At 38.3% G+C, this 19,372-nt stretch overlaps 2 protein-coding genes and 1 long non-coding RNA gene across 7 annotated transcripts in view; 2 read left to right on the top strand and 1 right to left on the bottom strand.

Annotated features, from left to right (window-relative positions):
* Nucleotides 1–5,097, top strand: part of rab40c (RAB40c, member RAS oncogene family) — a 19,238-nt gene extending 14,141 nt beyond the window's left edge. The window contains exons 6-7 of the mRNA XM_079625567.1: nucleotides 966–1,188; nucleotides 2,557–5,097. Of these exons, the coding sequence (XP_079481693.1) occupies nucleotides 966–1,188; nucleotides 2,557–2,831 (498 nt within the window). The 3' untranslated portion in view covers nucleotides 2,832–5,097. The remainder of the gene's footprint in view (nucleotides 1–965; nucleotides 1,189–2,556) is intronic.
* Nucleotides 4,662–19,372, bottom strand: tmc5 (transmembrane channel like 5). Its single transcript, XM_079625566.1, has 19 exons — nucleotides 19,083–19,372; nucleotides 18,882–18,984; nucleotides 17,145–17,260; nucleotides 12,999–13,101; nucleotides 12,841–12,910; nucleotides 12,480–12,734; nucleotides 10,419–10,561; nucleotides 9,918–10,065; nucleotides 9,689–9,841; nucleotides 9,433–9,602; nucleotides 9,267–9,342; nucleotides 9,076–9,173; nucleotides 8,128–8,223; nucleotides 7,963–8,038; nucleotides 7,749–7,882; nucleotides 6,509–6,682; nucleotides 6,332–6,410; nucleotides 6,137–6,220; nucleotides 4,662–5,642 (listed from the first exon to the last, which is right to left on the bottom strand). The coding sequence occupies exons 3-19, from the start codon at nucleotides 17,233–17,235 to the stop codon at nucleotides 5,580–5,582; spliced, it is 2,013 nt and encodes a 670-aa protein (XP_079481692.1). The 5' UTR covers nucleotides 17,236–17,260; nucleotides 18,882–18,984; nucleotides 19,083–19,372; the 3' UTR covers nucleotides 4,662–5,579.
* The window catches only part of LOC307005420, a 74,278-nt gene continuing 73,055 nt past the window's right edge, over nucleotides 18,150–19,372 (top strand). For all 5 annotated transcript variants that reach the window (XR_013799269.1, XR_013799270.1, XR_013799271.1 and 2 more), the window contains exon 1: nucleotides 18,150–18,937. This is a non-coding gene — a long non-coding RNA (uncharacterized lncRNA). The remainder of the gene's footprint in view (nucleotides 18,938–19,372) is intronic.

Raw genomic sequence — 19,372 nt, 5'->3', positions numbered from 1 at the left:
TGCACACACATATACATACAGACCTACTTCCATTTATTATAGTTATTTTGTCTTTCGTCCTCATGTTCCTGGCCCTGTGCTTGATATCCAGAAAGGATGTCCTCTGGACTGCAGCCCCCTTCCTCGTAGGCTTCTCTGTTACAGTCTCTTCCTTCCTTCCTCGTTTGAGAGTTGTATGTTCTTGTGTTTAATTAAGTGGATACATGTCGGGAACATATCTGTGCTGCACAAACCGCACATATGATGGAGAGAAAGAGGGTTGTATTAGTTGGAACAGGAGACTTAAACTTGAGAACTTTTGACCTGCTTTGGTAAATATTAGAACACTTGAGGCTCTGCTTTGACTTTGCTGCTGTTATTTGAGTCAGACTTGAGCTGATGATTCATAATGAGTCATTTCAACACAGAATGAGCTTCTTTGACCTTGCTGAGCTTTGAAAGGGTGCATGGTGGAGGGTTTTGCTCAGTAAGCATCAAATGAGTATAGGGAGAAAACTGTTTTAGCAGTCCGCTAAGAAACATATAATAATATGTACGCTTCAGTTCAAAATTTTTGGGTCAGTGAGATTTTCAAAATGTTTTAAAAAGATAAAAAAAATTAATAAAAATAAATATATATATATATATTTTTTTTTTAATGAAATATGAAAATAGTTTCAGTTATGACTTTTTTCCCCCCACTCGATTTAGTTTCCTCGTGAGAGATTTGAGACTCGACTCTGGTTTGATTTGAATCCACTTGCGGCTGCCCCGTACAGCTCCTAGAGAGTGCTCTTTTCTCTGTGGACTAGAGAAGGGCACAGATATGACAGGCCTCATTGAATGAATAAATGAGACAGGCCAACTGTGACACTGTTTGAGATTCACTCAGCCTGACAGGACTGTGAATCTCCCTCGTTCGCATCTCTCCGGTCCTCCCATCCCCCTTTTGTAACCCACATTCTTGTCTCTTTGTCTTTCCTCAGCATGCACCTGGTGTGCCCCGTATTCTTGTGGGTAACCGGCTGCACCTGGCTTTCAAGCGACAGGTCCCCACAGAACAGGCACGGGCGTACGCAGAAAAAAACGGTATGACGTTTTTCGAAGTGAGTCCCCTCTGTAACTTCAACGTCATAGAGTCGTTTACGGAGCTCTCGCGCATCGTGCTCATGAGGCATGGCATGGAGAAGTTCTGGAAGCCCAACAGAGGTGAGTCTTTCTCCTGAGCATTCAGAGGAATAAGATAACTAGTGATAGACTGATACAGCAACATCTCCTCACTTTCAAATCCATTAAAAATTACCTAAAGGCCTATTTTTCCTGATATTTTAGACCGTAATGCCACTAATACAGTGGAAATCTTTGGTTTTAACCTTTTGGGTGATGCAGGAAGACTGGCGCGATCAGCATAGCTTTCCATTAGCATAGAAAACCACACTGTATATCGTCCAGAGCTGCGTAATTAGAGGCAGAAGGCTTTCAGTGAAGCACTTCTTTCTCTGTCTGTTTCCACTATTATGTGGGATTTTCCCATGAGACCTCGCAGTGCCCCAGATGAGCTGTTTAGCAGAAGCAGCATCCTGCATTTCAGAGAACGGGAAGTGCTTTCAACATGCCTTTCAAAATGTCAGCTATTTACACTCTCTCCTTGACTGTTCATGCAGGAGCTGTTATGTTACTTGTTGTTTAACAAGTTTTTCATTTTTTTCAATATCGTGCAGCCCTAACTATGTTATATTATGAGTAAAATAAAATATAAAAGATCCATCTGTTGGTTTAGAAAACGCTGTCGGTTAATTTGGATTTGATTGATGGATAACCTATTTGGATAACACTTTACTTGAAGCTTATATGGTCTTGTGAATAATTGTGTAAACGGTTATAATACTTATGTTACTCCTTTAGAACATATAATGCATTAAAACACACGGCAAACAACAATTTCAGATGTAACAAGGAATCTGCTAATATTATAATGCATTTTAACTTTGGTTACAATTATTTATTTGATTATGAATACCTTTCAAATGCATTATACATAAAGGCCTTTTCACTATAGTTACAGATATCATTCATGTTTATTACAAGTTTAGAACCCCCTATAAAACTGTAGCATGAACAGGACTATTCAAGTTACAGCTGTTAGTAAATATGGTTTCAATCCCAAACACTGGCTGTGTTAAAGAAGCCTTGCTAACATGTTAGCAGTGTTGTTTTAGCTAAACATACCAAACATCTTCCCAGAGGGTTTTTTCTTAAATGTAGATTACATTCTAATACTTAAAAAATATTTCTCACCATTTGCATTGGACTTAATCTGGAAAAAAAAATGCATGCAGTGTGTTAACATCTGCTGAGGGAATGTTGAATCATTTAAAACCTTCTCATTACTTTTGTAAAGAGAATAAAAAATGATGTCGGCATGCAGGCATGCAGATGCATTGAGGCAGCTACTATTGAATCCCTGGAGTATCACATGCTGCTTATTTAGTTTTTATGGTTCGATTATGTAACCGCTCAACCTCCTGATCGTCTTTGTTTTGTAACTCGTGTGTTTTGTCTTTTGTGCCATTGCAGTATTCAGTCTGCAGGACTTGTGCTGTCGTGCCATTGTTTCCTGTACGCCTGTGCACCTAATCGATAAGCTACCGCTTCCTGTAGCCATCAAGAGCCATTTGAAGTCGTTCTCCATGGCGAACGGCATGAACGCCGTCATGATGCACGGTCGGTCTTACTCGCTGGCCAACGCCGCCGGAGGCAGCAAAGGCAACAGCCTCAAACGCTCCAAATCCATCCGGCCGCCTCAGAGTCCGCCACAGAACTGCACCAGGAGCAACTGTAAGATCTCCTAGCCTCTGGGCATAGGGGTGGGGCCGCCCCCTCCCTTCCCTTATATAACACTCAGGTGCACACGGACAAACACACAAGGAAACCGACACAGGGCTGGGTCGATGACGCAACAGAGGTGTGGCACCTCCCAACGTGGAGAGAGCAGGATGTGAACAAACACTTCCTGGTGCTACAAACGGCTACGTTATTCCCCTCACCTTGCTGCAGTACATTTGATTTCTCACCCACAGACCTTGAATAAAAACGAGTCCTTCATCAGACTCTGTTTTTTTTAATGCAGGTATCACCCACAGCATGTTTCCTTCTTCACTAGCACCCTCTGCTGGAGAATTCATGCAATTAAACCCTGCAGTGGCTGACAGGCCTCATTTTGAAGTTGTTTTATGGGCTTATTACGCTTTGGTTGAGTTCTCGGTTGCTCATACTCATAATCCTCTGTGCTTGGCATATGGTTTTCCTCTTTTTGGCTCTGTTCTCCCTGCAAAGTACCTCAAACGGTCACATGGTCTTGCATGCTTACCAACAATGAGAGGGCTAATGCGAAATGACTTGTAGTGCTTGCGTATGAACTGATGTATTAAATGTGATTTGCACTGCAAATTGGTGGTCTTTGAATTTGCCGGCCGTTTGCACAATGACTCAATCAACAGAGTGAATTAACAACAGAATGTGGACTGTGGGACCACTCGGCTAAAAGAGAGACGGCACAAGCATTTCCATGTACCTTCTGTTTGCTTGGAAAGTCCTTGAAGATCCAGGAAAAAAGGTGTTTGATGAAATGTTCCTCTTTAGGTCAGAACTATCTTCTCCTTAAACGCGGATTACAGGAAATTTCTCCTCAGGGGACAGTATTGGCAAAGAGTTTTTTTTTTTTTCTTTTCTTTTTTTCGCTACTCTGATTTGCTTTTTTCCTGCATGTCTTGTGGGATTATTCATCATATTTACAATATTTTAACATTATACTGTAATTACCTCTCCTAATGTCCAGAGTTCAGTACCACAACTGCCTGATTTTCTCATTTGTGATCCTGCATTTGCCACACATTTCCCGTTATACTTTCTCTCTTGTCTGGCAAAAATGCACAATGATTTCAAATCCCATGTGTTCTACCAGTTTTCAGTGTTGTTGCATGAGTTCAAAAGTCAGCTCTTTTGCTCTGAGCCCTTTTTAATCTGCACATACAGCATGGTTTCTCTATAGATATGTCAGAATGAAGGATAATAAACCCATTCAAGCTTGCTCCTCAATATCAAGCACAAATGAAATTGAGACGTCACAAGTGGAATCTACAGCACTTCCTCTGGCTTTTCCTGGCGGTATCGAATCACGTCAGAAGCAGCGGCGCATTTCTTCCAGGTCTGATGAGCCGTGTTTGCGGATTAATAGATGCTCCTCATCTTTTCCCTGTTTCTCCTCCACCCCCTTCATCTCAGGGACGAGCCTCGTCCTCCAGCGACAGACCTGCCCAATGAAGCCCGTTTAAACCGGGCTGAGCGACAGGCTGCCAGCAGGAGGCCTTTAAACTTCCTCTAGAGGGCTGCAAGCTCTCAGTGTTTGACCTATAAGCTATTCGCTACCGGCCTTTTGCAGTCGCTATAGCTGATAGAATGAACCTGGTGCATTTTGAGCAGTTGTGCATATTAGTGTCCATCTGTTGGATGACATAAATACTAAAGGGTCCACAGAATGTTATGCCCCCCCACATTAATCTTTGAATCCTGAAAGGCTGTGGTAATAGAAATACTACAAAGAAGTGTTCTTTTATTCCTTTTTGGACATCTTCAGAATCCGTAGGTATTAGTTTGAGCCTCTCGGCCGAGAGCACTGGTTGTTCTTCTCTGTAATACGCACATCATACAGTGCAAAGAAATTCTGTGACTTAGTTAGAATGTTCCATTTCAACTTTTTTTGTATTGTAAAGTGTTTTTCCTCTTTGTAACGGAAGCCTCTGATTATATTTAAAAAAAAAAAAGAAAAGAAAAAAAACATGCTCATGGTTTTTAAGTGTAACAGCATGACGGGACCCTCCTGGTGTTTCCTCTTCTGTTGAACGGGGTAAAGGGAAATGTGATTTGGTGGAGCAGTAGGAATACACAATTGTAAACACTATTTTCCTTTGGTTGAAGCTAAAAGCTGCTGAAATACCTGCATAATTATCAGAAGTTCTTGCAACAATAACAACGAAAAACATTTTTTTAAATTATTGATTGTACAGTTCTTAAGTGTATGAAAGCAACGACTTTTTCACAATAAAATTGATATTGTTATCAGTAAAACAAAGCTTTGAGGTTCTTTGCATCCAACTCACCACAGATGACACTTATTTACATATTAAAATATTTATTTGTTGATATTTACAAAGATGTCAGAATAAATTATTAGGATGTATCGGATTATGTATTGGGGGGAAAAACTCAAATAACTAGATGTAAATGTTAGCTTGTTATCATGAGGAAAGTAGAGAGCCCTGTGCATGACTTGCAGGGTGAAAAAAACGATATTATGTCCATGCATTTAGAATGAATTCCCATGCCTTTAAATTGTTCTACTGTTTTAGTTCATTTGTAGCTATTATTTAACTAAATGAAAACAAGGGAACAAATTAAGTTGTGGGAACACATGGTTTCCAAACAATTCCTCTTCCCATCCAATACACAGAGGATAGTTAGATTTTTCTGAATAAGTTACAGATAAATGCAATATTTACAGAAAAATGCATGTACATCAAAAATAATCAGAGAATATATTGTCACATTTCGAAGGGCAGAGTACTCATCCAGTTTGTGTTGAAATGTGGTGTCTGGTCGAAGTCCTACATGACAGAAAATAAGACCAAGATGATGAGAATGTTTAAAAGTGCTTTCAAATGAGCAAAACGTTTCAGCTTTAGGCTACTTAATATATGACCTCACAAGAAAAATGCTGTGCGTTTTTTTCTGCTTTTACAGGCCGCCAGAAAGAGTGAGATGGAAATACATTTTGCATAAATATTGATCTTATTTGGATCCCTGCTGCATGTCAGAAGGGACCGTGGGCTACCGGTGTGAGCTCTCTGTCTGTTAAGAGGTTGTGTCGTTTGAAGGCACGGCCCCTGGCAGTAGAGTATCTTCAGTATGAGCGTGCCCTATTCTGGGGTTTCTCTGAAGCCTGCTAAGGACTGTAGTACCCTGAGTTCTGTTGTGTTGGGCTGAAATCTCCACAATCACAATATGTTTCTCTTTCTGTTGAGTACAGTATTTTACTAACGATAACTAGATGCAAGAAGAATGTATGTTAGACCAGACAGAACACATGAGAAACACGCACCTGAGGTATGTAAGATGCCATTTCCCTTCTCTGCTTCTGTATAGTTTGTAGTTTATTCAAGAGAAACACTTTGTCCTTTCCTTCCTGACAGGCAGATGGAAGAAGAGTCACTGAGGTTAAAACTCTTAGTTTTTGACAATACTGAAGCGAAGTGGATGCTAAAGTGAGGTCCGTATTATATATCTCAGCACTCACATTCACAATCTGCTCTCGCAGAGTCTTGATGAGCTGTTTCCGTCCCTGAGTGATTTGCCAGAGGAAAAAAGTGATGACTCTGAAAGAAGAGAGCGAGGAATGAAGAAGGATCCAGAAAAAAGGTTTCCTTTTGTGAATTGTTAAGGTGTTCACAAAACATCCAGCTTGTGGACTTACAGGATGATGAGGGTAATCAGATAGTAGAAGAGTTCACTTCTCAGTACGTTTTCAAATATCCACCAGACCCATTTACTTTTAGGAGGGTCCTGGATTGAATCAATCCAATTGAAAATGGCGTAGAAGGGGGTGTCGAGACCCTGGAAGGGCCCACACTGATCTGAGGGCCGCAGGCTGCAAGACAAGCGGAAAAGACTGTAACATACAGTAAGGGCCGGTTCACACAACGGTTCACCCCACTGTGCTGCTTTTATCTACGTAATGTGCTAGACCAGTGGTTCTCAACCTTTTTGACACCAAGGCCCTCCCATCCATAACCCCAACCTCCCTCGTCCACAACAATATTCAAATGCCTCATAATTTTTCCCAGAAGTTCATGATTTACTTTATGAGGTTTAAGGAGAAGGGTTTTAAAATGATCTTTTGAACTCAATTTCTACCCCATTAAAATATAGGCCTATATATATATATATATAAATAACTTTATTCAACTGTTAATTTTCTTCTGTGTGGGCCTCTGAGTGAGTTCACTTAGTGTAACAGCGCAGCGCTTCTGGGTTGTACGTCAGAACGTAGGCTCACTATTGGTCGACGCTGGTCATGTGTGTGATGCTGGCCAATAGCGAGCCTACATTCTGACGTACAACCCAGAAGCGCTGCGCTGTTACACTACGTGAACTCACTCAGAGGCCCACACAGAAGAAAATTAATAGTTGAATAAAGTCGCTATTTTTGTTTGTTTTTTGCGCACAAAAAGTATTAGTGTCGCTTGATAAACTTAAGTTTATCTATTTTTATATAAGTTTAAGACTCATTTCTTTACTAACTTTTCTGGGCTGGCAGATATCGATTACCTAGCAGCCTATGAAGGAGTGAGCCAGCTCTCAGGTTTCATCAAAAATATCTTAATTTGTTTTCCGAAGATGAACAAAAGTCTTACGGGGTTGGAACAACATGAGGGTGAGTACTTCAAGAATTAAAATGTTTGGGTGAACTAACCCTTTAAAATGTGGTGCTTGCAGAACTAAGCGCCCATCTAGGTCATGTTTAAATAGACAAACAATAACAAAAATCAGAGTAGTGGAACGCAAAAACACTTAAAAACTCTTATGTTATATCATATTGATTGGTGCCACTCTCTAGTCTGTCGTTGAATTAGGAAGTGTTCACGATTATCCGAAACAAAATGAAGCAACAAACAACATTTAAGATATGTCACTTGGTCAGAAGTCAACTCCACCTCCACACTGTGAATGCTACCATGGACAGCGTGCCCACAAAAGAGGGGAAGAAGAGCAGGGCGATGAAGACCGTCTGTATCTGTGCGGCTCTGCCCGTGTGTTTGGGAGGCTGACAGTTCATGCTCAGACTGATCTGAAACAGGAACCGTGAGACTAAGAACATGCAATATAATCTCGACTGCAAGGACAAAGTGATGCTATAATGGTGCTTACCTTTTTCAAGTAAAAGATGATAAACAATTTAAGGACTTGCATTACAGGAAGTAGGGGGGAGAAGTAAATTCCAATCCTGGGGCAGACAGGAAGAGAGATAAAAGAGGCAATCAGCTTGAAGGAATATCAAAGTATAGACCTGAAGAGATGCAGATATTGACTTACCAAGCCAGAGTCTGGGCATAGATCAGATCAAGTACATTCCTAGCAATGTCAAACTCTGGGACGCCAAGACTCTGGATGCACATGGTTCCGATTACACTGTAGCAATTTTGAAAAAGTGAAATGAAAGTGAATCTATTGATTCTGTGTCATTTGTAATCAGTAATTACTCTTCATTTGGAAGGGTCCACAGTACACTCATGAATAGAACTGTAATGTAAACCATTTCCTTAGATTTATTTATCAGTCTGCAAAAACACAGTTTATTCTACAAAGGTAACGGCAGTTATATTTTTTTACAATATTCAAAAGTTTAGGGTCAGTAAGATATGTAAAAAAACCTCAGCATTTATATATATATATAAATATTTTGACAATTATTTAAATTTAGCATGTATATTTATTTACTCAGCAAGGATGCATTTAAATTGTGACATTGTAGACATTTATAATGTTACAAAATATGACTATTTTATATTAGATTTACGTCGCTGTTCTTTTGAACTTTTTATTCAAAAAATGTATAGTTTCTGAAGGATCATGTGACACTGAAGACTGGAATAATGATGCTGAAACTTCAGCTTTCCCATGACAGGAATAAATTACATTTGAATACTGTATATATTTAAATAGAAAACAGCTATTTTATATTGCAGTAATATTTCACAATATTACTGTTTTACTGCATTTTTTATCAAAATAAATGCAGCCTTGGTGAACATATGAGACTTTCAAAAACATTTAAAAAAAAATGATAATAAATAAAACGTACAAACTCCAAACTTTGGAACTGTAGTATATTAATTATGTGGAATCTGAATAATTCTACTAAACTGCATACAAGTTCTACATATTAAAGTGGTGGAAATCATCTACTGAATGGTACTAAATGTCCAACTGTGAGCTGCCTTTTGCAGACCTACTTCAGCAGCCAAGATGTATTTGACTCACTTGCGTAGGAATTCCCCAAAGAAAATGCCGATTAGACAGAATATGAAGTCAATTATCAGCAGCCGATACACACTCTGCCCCACAAAGGACTCCCAACACTTGAATATAAAAAAAGATTACAACTGCGTAAAAAGAAACATAATAATGCTTTGCTAGTAATCCATGATAAATGACACTTATGGTGCACCTACTGAGATTTTGGTGGGAACAAAATTCAGCCAGTAAAAGCAAAGAATTCCAAGAAGGGACATCTTCAAAACAACATTTCTAGGAACAAGACAGACAATAAAGATGAGGTCACCTGGCATTGTTAGCTATGGAAATCTGATGCTTCTGGTGACAAAACAATGATCACACCTGATGATGCTTATGTAGATCTGTGCACGTGGATTGGAGTAGCTCTCCATTTTGCTGATGAGGGAGTAGAGGAGAGGCACGATCAGGTTTATGAGAGACACAACCACAGGCAGAAGCAGAGTAGATGCCTCGGCCTTTAAATCATTTGGATCATTATCGAAATTGAAGGTCTGCAGTAAAAAAGGAAGCACACGAGCGTGAAATGCAAGCAAAATGTGTATTATTTGTGTATTTACCACACTGTGAATGAATTTACCAACTTATCTGTCCCCAGAAAGTAGATCCCTGCACCGGAGCCTAGGGCGAGTCCTAAAGAGAGCAGCCAGGCCAGTAGGTGGAGAGACAGACGCTTTATTCGGTCAGACAGAGAAGTTTTGTTTTTCTCCTGTAACCTTTCTGATAAGGACTCCTGGAAGACACGGTCAAAATGAGCCAATGAAAACAGAAAAGGGATGACACCTACAAGAATGTAAACGGGTATGAACCTTCAGCTGAATGCCGAGGTTGTTCTTGTTGTACTGAATGGCTTTTTCATTGACAACACCGAAGTCCCAGCTGCACAAGAGACGCCATGCTCCTCCAGAAACGGGTCCTGTCTCCAGCACAAAGTTATTCTGAAACGATCTGGACATGCTGAGGAGGTGTTAAAGAAAACCAGATATTTATTACTGCATTCCATTCTGGCATTAATCTAACATAGTGTAGACATGTTATCTTGTTGCACAGTTCATTACTTCTGCTCACATGGTGATCTTTAAATCACAAAATGCTAATTTTCAAACGTCAAAACATTCATATTTGTCAGGGAGACGATCATAGCCAATGACTGGAACCTTATATTTCCATATGGCTTTCAAATGGCAAATATTTGATATGTAAAGTCTGGGAAAATGTGCAACAGGAAGTTATCTAGCTTCAAAACAAGCTTTGTATTGCTTGTATGCTGTAAAGGCCTCAGAAACCTACCGTCCCGCTAAATATGTTACCTGTAGATAAGAGACACCCCACACAGCACCAGATATGCAGCTATGGTGAAAAAGTAGGCCAACTGCATGTTGTAGGCTGGTGTGGATACAATCACTTCGCCATTATAACCACCATAGAACAAGACCGTCTGGTTGAAATAACCCTGTCGACAAAGATATTGTCACTCCATATTCTATAGATCAAGTTTTGTATGATGAACACATGGTTCAGTTCATTAAGTTTAGTTAATGCATTAATTATCATGATTTTTAACAATATCTTTTACAGAATTTATTAAGATCTCTAATACATTATTTTTTTTTACTTTTAAAGCAGTAAAAAATTATGATTGGTTTATAATTAATACATTATCATTCATTTACTTAAATTCAATTTGTTCGGGTCATTTTGACCCGGAGATGATTTTCCTGTAGCCGATAATGCCACTTAATGTTATTGCATTGGACTAAAATTTAATGACTTTCTGTGAGAGTCTTAACAACTTCCCAAAAATGTTTTGATACTTTTTTCCCCCACACTTGTGGTGACAGGTAAAAATGACCGGCCTAAAATGTTTTGCTTATAAATCTTTCATTATGCTACATCATCACCAAATATTAAATTCAATCTTTTTGTCAACTTGTTTTCTTTCAATTAGGACCGGTTTTATATTTCTTTTTGGAATTGAGGCTTTATTTATCTGAGCCTCATCATAGGTTATTTTACCTCAGTTTTTGAGTGAATAAAAGAGTTATTTGTGGATAATTTGGTCAATTTGACATCAAATCTGAAAAACATTAGCACTGTTTATCACACTAGTGTGCTTTAATGTTTAACCAGGAATGTATTTTAAATGCTTTTATTTTGTACAAAATGGCAAAACTTGTGATGTTCCCTGTCAAAAATGACCGGCCTACAAAAAAATGCTTATAAATCTCTTGTTATGCTATTTGATCACCAAATATTAATAATATACGTCGGTTTAATTTATATAGAGCCTTTCTCAAGGATGCTTCACAATAACAGTAAAGAACAAACAATCAGTTCATACATAAATGGACAATAGACATTTGCCCAGTCCAAGAAGTATTGAATTCAATCTTTTAGTCAACTTGTTTTCTTCAAATTAGGACAGGTTTTGTATTTATTTTTGAAACTGATTGATCGTAGGCCTCATTGATCTGAGCTTATATTGGTAAAAATGACTGCCCATTGAAAATGAATGGGAGAGTTGAAAATCAAAGAAACGATTAGTGTCCAGGAGCATGTTCATGTTCACATATGTACATGTGGGCTTACAAAAACAAATGCCTCGGATCTGTGCATGTGTGGCACGTGCATCGGCGCGCGCGCGCACACACACACGCGCACACACACACACACACACACACACACACACACACACACACACGCAACTATTTTGCAGGCTTTCTTTTGAACTATGAACTTTATTCTCAAATCAGTGAGGCTCAGATCAATGAGGCCTACGATTTATCAGTTCCTAATTGAAAGAAAACAAGCTGACAAAAAAGAGTGGATGCAATATTTGGTGATATGGTAACATAACAAGAGATTTATAAGCAATTATTTTCAGGCCGGACATTTTTGAACGGGAACACCACAAGTGTTATAGGGTTTTCAACACAGCAGCACAAGGGTTAAATACTTTAATTAATACTTACATTAACTTAAATGCAGTAATAAAAGTCAATTATTGTTAGTGCATGCTACTCTCTTAAAAATGAAAAAAATTTGCCTTGATGGTTCCATGAAGAACCTTTAACATCCTTGGAACCTTTCCATTCCACAAAAAGGTTCTTATAGTGGAAAAATGTTCTTTAGATTATTAAAATGTTCTTCAAACTTAGAAAAGTTATTTTAAGAATTGTTCACTAAAAGGTTCTCAGAGCAAAAAAAAAGGTATTCTATATGGCATCACTCACTGTGAAAAAAACCCTTCCTAATTCACTAGCTAATGTTAATAAATTTAACCTTAGTGTAAAGTGTTAATGTATATAAAGTTTGGATAATATTCTCAATATTAAATAATATTAAATAATATACTCAATATTAAAACTCACCACCCCTGTGAGGAGCTCAAGTCCTCTGAACCCTGTGACACTGCTGATATTGGGCGCATGCACAATTTGTGGGATTGTGATGAAGCAGAAGTTGATGAGGAAGGAGAAGAGGTTGAACTTCAGCAGCCATTTAAGGAACAAGAAGTAGGAGAGGACAGAAGTGCCAAACCTGCCCCCGATCTCCTTCAGGGTGTCCTGCCATACAACCAAATGCTGCCTGGCTGATGCCAAGCTGGCGCGGAATCTGCGGAAAGACTGAAGAGGCAGATTATTAGTCTTGAAATATTATGTAGCATTTGATTGTGAACCATGATAATAACAAATCTAGATTTTTTTTTAAAAAGTGCGTTTATCTTTTTACCCGAGACACCTGTTGACGACAGTCTGCAGAGAGGATGGTCTTTGAGAGTTTGACAGAGTTCACTCTATTCCTGTTGAGTGGAGTGTAAGTTCAAGTTTAGATCAAATTTAGCATTGTGGGAAATACTGCAAAAATGTATTATTATAAAATACGTTAACCTGATTGTTTTCCTCTCATTAAATGACATAGGTAATGATCGAATTGCTTGAAATCTGCCTCCGGCTGACAGGTTAACCAGGTCTGATACCAGTTCAGATGTCTCTGGGATCACAGACATTGAGTTAGTTCACATCTGAAACAGTTCTTCTTATTGTAGACAGTGTAACATATTTGTTCCAAAAGCTTTTTCTGTACAATATATACACTATATAAATATACAGTATTGTTTTTTTTTTTTACATTTTATGTTGTTGCCTTATGTTAATCTACTTTAAATTACTTTTTTTTAATCTACACTCCATACACCATAATGACGAAGCAAAAACAGATTGGTGACAACTTTTCAAATTTATTAAAAATAAAAAACTGAATTAATTACATTGCACAAGTATTCAAACCCATTTCTGGGACAGTTAAAATTTAGCTCAGGAGCATTCCAATTTGGCTTGTAGATTAGTTGCTACACTTTAAGTGGAGTTAACCTGTGGCAAATTCAGTTGAATGGGTATGATTTGGAAAGGCACATCTCAATAAAAGGTTTAACAGCTGAAAATCGATATCAGAACAAAAACCAAATCATGAGGTCAAAGGAACAGCATGTAGAGCTCAGATACAGGATTGTATCAAGACACAGATCAAGGGAAGACTACAAAAAAAATCTGCTGCATTGAAGGTTGACAGAAGCAGCCTCCATAATCCGTAATGGAAGAAGTTTGGAACAATAAGGACTCTTCCTAGAGCTGGCCTTCTAGCCAAACTGAGCAATGGATGGAGAAGTGCCTTGGTTAGAGTGATGACCAAGAAGCTGATGGTGGTGGTGGTCACTCTGATTGATCATATACAGTATGGTGATGGAAGAAATTTACAGAAGGACAAACATCACTACAACACTTCACCGATCTGGGGTTTATGGATGAGTGGCCAGAATCAAACCTCTTCTCAGTGAAGACACATGAAAACCCACTTGGAATTTGCACCCCAAAAAAAAAAAGCACCAAATGGACTCTCTCAGACTGTGAGAAACATTATTCTCTGGTCTGATGTACCTCAGTTCCAAGCATCATGTATGGAGGAAAGTAAAACCAGGCACTGCTCACCACCTGCACAATACCATCACAACAGTAAAGTGTGACGGTAGCCGCATAATTTTTCAGATAATTTTTGAATTTAGACAACAGATAAAAAGTCCCTGGCAAATATGATTTTTTAAATCTAGAACCTCAGATTGGGCAGAAGGTTCACTTGCAATGTACAATGACCATAATCACACACCTAAGACAATGCAAGAGTGGCTTATGGACAACTCTGTGAATGTCCTTGAGTGGTCCACCAAGAGCATGGGGTTGAACCCAATCGAATATCTATGGAGAAATCTGAAATGATTTGAAAATGATCTCAAAAAAGACTTGAGGCTGTAAAGCCCCGTTCTGTCAACACTGCATTGGCTGCCTATTAAACATCGTATACATTTTAAAATATTGCTGATTACTTACAAAGCGCTAAATGGTTTAGCTCCGCAGTACTTGAGCGGGCTCTTAACGCACTATAGTACTTCACGTCTATTGCGATCTCAAAATTCCGGCCAGTTAATAATACTGTATATATAATATCAAAATCGACTGCTGGCGGTAGATCCTTTTCCTATTTAGCACCAAAACTTTGGAACAGTCTTCCTACCATTGTCCGGGAAGCAGACACACTCTGTCAGTTCAAAGCTAGATTAAAGACACATCTCTTTGACCTAGCATTCACATAGGCTAATACATTATAGACTTCTATAACTCAATGTTAGGCTGCATAGATTAGATCAGCTGGAACTGGGAACACTTTCCTTTATATCCTCATGTACTCGTTACATCATAAGAAGAATGGCATCTATGCTAATTTTAGTGTCTTTGTTTATCCCGAGGTTTTCCCGCAGCCTGCCGGATCCAGGCCGTATCCAGATCTGACAAAGGACCTTCGCCTGGACCCGATGACAACGCAGTGCTGAAGTGCCAACTAGTCTCTAGTTGAAGGATCCCTTTATCACTGTGAAGGATCCCTTTATCACTCTACAGATAAAGCGTTGTCGGGATAATTTCGGTTTCGCGTATCTACCCCGAAGTGATAAAATTCTGTTCCAAAATTTGAACGCCAGACAAGTAGTTTAAGGCTTGGTTTGTAGGGAATTACAAACCTGCGCACATATATTCAAATACGCATAACTGTAGAATTAATTCTTAATGCGCACGTGAGCACCATCAGCATTTTTTTACAGGTTCACGTTTAGAGTCTGTGTAGAGAGAACGGTGTCGACTTAGCGGTCTTTAATTTAAAGGTCCTGTTCTTCGTGATCCCATTTTTTTTTACTTTAGCTAGTGTGTAATGTTGCTGTTAGAGCATAAATAATACCTGTAAAATTATAAAGCTCAAAGTTCAATGCCAAGCGAGATATTTTATTTAACTGAAGTCCCCTTTCAAAGCCTACAGCGAACGGCCGGTTTGGACTACATCCCTCTACTTCCTGCTTTAATGACGTCACTAGAACCGTTTTTTGACTAACCTCCGCCCACAGGAATACACAAAAAAAGAGGGTGTGGTCTTGTTGCGCTCCTACAGAGAAAAGGAAGAGTTGCGTTTGTAGAGTGTGTTTGTCGCCATGTCGTCGAGACGCTGTTATTTTCATCACGGGGTCAAATCACCTTACAATAACACTGAGCGCATGCATCTCCACGTTATGGTAGGAGGCGTGACCTTTACGGGCAACGTGCGCTAAGCTGCTGTCGAATCACAACACAGGAACCGCTGGCACAATCAGAACTCGTTATGTATTTCTGAAGGAGGGACTTCATAGAACAAGGAAGTCATCAGTCCGTTTTTAGGACAGTGAAAACAGCGGTATACAGATAAGTAAATTTTGTGAAAAATACTGTTTTTTTTCCATGAATACATGTTATATTGCACACTGTAAACACAACCAAAGCTTCAAAAACACGGAAGTGAATCGATCAAAACTAACTTTAGCTGGACAATATCTTTATTCAAGAACCGCTATACACGGGTTTCTGTGCAACGTCATCACGTAGATGCGCGCGCATCTAAGAGGCAGAAAGCAACAGTCTTTACGGCTATATCTAGCAGAAGCAGAGATGACGCGGAGCTGTTGTGCTGTAAACTAACCTAAATGCATAGGGTATGTCAGGTTTTTATGATTCGCAAACTTAGTTGGACAATTTCATACTAGTCAACTAACTAACTTTTTACATAATGTTATATTAATATGCAAATGAAACACAAGCAAACAGATTCAACTCTGAAATTGCAGTTTATTATTGAGTCAACAAGAATTTACAAACAATGCGAAATCTACGTTAATTACAATGTTCTTTTACAGAACTCGGCATAACATATAGCGGTCTTGCCTCTTGGATGCGCGCGCATCCGGTATTGTTTGTATACAAGAAACCTGTGTATAAAGACAAAACAATCTCTGTTACCTTAAATTATCCGTTTATTACTGTAAAGCCGCTTTGAAACAATCTACATTGTTAAAAGCGCTATATAAATGAAGATGACTTGACTGTAAAGGTGCTTTAGTAAGTATTGGGTTAAGGGTAGAAATAATTGTGCAATTTACTTCTTTCGGATTTTCCTTTTTAATACATTTGCAAAGTTGTCACAAATCAGTTTTTTTGCTTTATCATTGTGATGATGAATGGAGTGTAGATTGTAATTTAAAGTAGTTTAACATAAGGCAGCAAGCAACATAACAAAATGTGGGGGAAAAACAAAGGCGTACGAATACTTTCGCAAGGCAGCACTATATATACCTACATAGTCTTCTTAACTACACTATTCATACACTTACTACCAGTATAATTTTTTTGTAAATAATACATTTACTCAGAAATTTTATACATTTAGTTGATCAAATGTGACAGTAAAGACATTTATAATTTTACAAAACATTTCTATTTAAAATAAATGCGGTTCTTTTGAAGTTTCTTTTCATCAAAGAATCCTGAAAACAAATGTATCCTCCAATATAATATAAACAATTCTCAATATATAATACAATAATGAGATATGTTTCTAGAGCAGCCTATTTTATAGATATAGCTATCGGTATAAATATCAAGCAGATTCTGTCAAATATGACTTACTGTTTTCAACTTCCTGTCGGATTTCGTTTGCAGTAAGTCCCAGGGTTTCCAGAGCTGTGCCATGCTGTGGGAATACACTCATCCTCCTCATCCTGCTGTTTTGATCATAGATTTGTCTTGACAGAGAATAAATAAAATCCTTTTAAATATTACATGTATGTATACATACTCCAGGAACACTAAACTGCGGAGTTTGCTGACCTCACTGAAGGAACAAGGAAGCTGTGGTTTAATTGTAGGATACAAGGTACAAGTGGGCTGTAACTCATTTTATCTTGTGCCCTGTTGTCAGGGTAACAGGTTTCACCAACCAATACCATTCAGGAGGAACTCTGTGGTCAGGTATTGCATTACATTTAAAAAGGTATTCATCAGTTATTCATTAACTGTGACTGTCTTCCAACTCGTCAGCAGCAATATAATGACGACAGATACTGAACAACTACTGTTGTTTACTTTTTGAAGGATTAAACAAATGCATGAACCTTGGCAGAAAGATGTGTTTGATGTTGTTAGCTAACCGATTGTTAAATATCTCACCTGGTGACAAGATGGGACTTACAGCTTAAACAATGAGCTGTAATTTGATATGTTCCAATTTCCATTCCGCAATTACAGGGTTAATTTGGAGAATTTTGCTTATTTTGGAGAATTTTTAGGAACTGATTAGGTTGTTCTACTGAAAAACAAATTGTGTAGTACATGTCAAGTCAGAAAATTTCCAGTAAATATGGTCATGCACTTGTTTTTATTTAACTTGTCACATTTTTCTTGGATGGCAAGTTTTTCCTCAAGGTTTTTGACCTACAGAACATGTCACTGGGTTTCCTCTATTAGCAAGTGAAATTTACCTTATTCAGAGCCGCGTCATGATGACAGTTAAAGCCAGGCTGTAACGGGGCATAGGTAAGGGGTAACAGTTAGACAGAGTACCCCGTATTTTCTTTTTTCAATGGCATCCGCTGTAAAGCTCCTACATCACTATAATTTTCCACAGCTCCTGTTGTCTGGAAGTTTATGTCTATTGAAGTTTCTAATAAAGATATTTTGCAGTGTTTCATCAGCTGATAATCCAAAAACATATAACCTGCTTAAAGGGATAGGCTAGTTAGTTCACCCAAAATAAAAATTCTGTTACTCACCCTTTGTTGTTCCAAACTTCTATGAGTTTCTTTATTCCGTTGAACACAAAATAAGATATTTTAAAGAATGGTAAGTTGACTCTCATTCACGTTATAAAATTACTAGCCTAACGTTACTCCAAAATGGTAAATTAAATAAAGAGATTAGATGAATACTTTTTTGTTATTTAGGCCTAATGTATTTAACAAATGCGTGTTAAATACGCATTTACAAAAATTACATATAAATACTCTCGATTCATTAATATAACGTTAAAGCTAACTTACCCGAATCTTTTTAAAAGTAGGCCTAGCCTATGTGACGTCCAAATTTTGACAAAATGGAAACCAAAAATATCACAGTTTTGCTTTGCTTGTGGCGTTTTCTGGCAACTTTAGCTATCTAACGTTACATACATGATTCAGTGATTTGCAAAAAACTACAAAAAGTCACCCGTCATCGCATCGCCTAACGTTACTGTGAGACTGGACTGGAGTACGGTGTGGCCTGCAGAAAGCGTCACGTTTCATGAACGTAGCCATACTTTTCGAGTCACACTGTGATGAATCAAAATCCCCACCATATCGGTTTTGTTTATCACAAATAATCGTTTACCTTAAGAATATTCTTTCTCAGGGATGATGACAGATGCTGATATCGTCCGTCGTCAGGTAAACGCTGTTTCTTGTTCTTTTTTGGCGTTTTGTTGTTTGTGTTGCTGCTGTCAAACACGCGGAGGGGGGAAAAATAACAGTTTAGGCCTAACGACGTTTAGTTATCTGTCAATTAAATGATTGAGAATTGTCGAAAACGTACCACAAAAATAAGGCCTAATAATAAACATTTAACAATAAAAAAATACACTTCTCACAAAACTACAATGCTAGCCTACTTTATTTAGGCTACACCAGTTATTGCTACTGTAACGTTACATTCTGAAATAGGCCTATCCTGAAAGAGTTTTACAGCTGTTTGAAGGACAAATTGTAAATAAAAATAAGCGTTAAATTCTATGATGGGTGGTAGTAGGCTAAATAAATCATGTTTTGAAGTTGGAAGATTTGAAGCGTCTTGAAGAATATGATTGCTTTTAGGCTATATCTAGC

The sequence above is a fragment of the Phoxinus phoxinus genome (genome assembly GCF_949152265.1).
Source record: "Phoxinus phoxinus genome assembly, chromosome: 1".
Lineage (NCBI taxonomy): Eukaryota > Metazoa > Chordata > Actinopteri > Cypriniformes > Leuciscidae > Phoxinus > Phoxinus phoxinus.
This window is presented reverse-complemented; position numbering and strand designations above follow the sequence as displayed.

Coding starts and splice junctions, on each gene's coding strand:
- tmc5 (XM_079625566.1), bottom strand. CDS start 17,235: ATGAGGAGGATGAGTGTATTCCCACAGCATGGCACAGCTCTGGAAACC. Junction 12,911..12,998: donor AATGAGAGGAAAACAATCAG/GTTAACGTATTT, acceptor TCCACTCAACAG/GAATAGAGTGAACTCTGTCA. Junction 12,735..12,840: donor GTCGTCAACAGGTGTCTCGG/GTAAAAAGATAA, acceptor CTGCCTCTTCAG/TCTTTCCGCAGATTCCGCGC.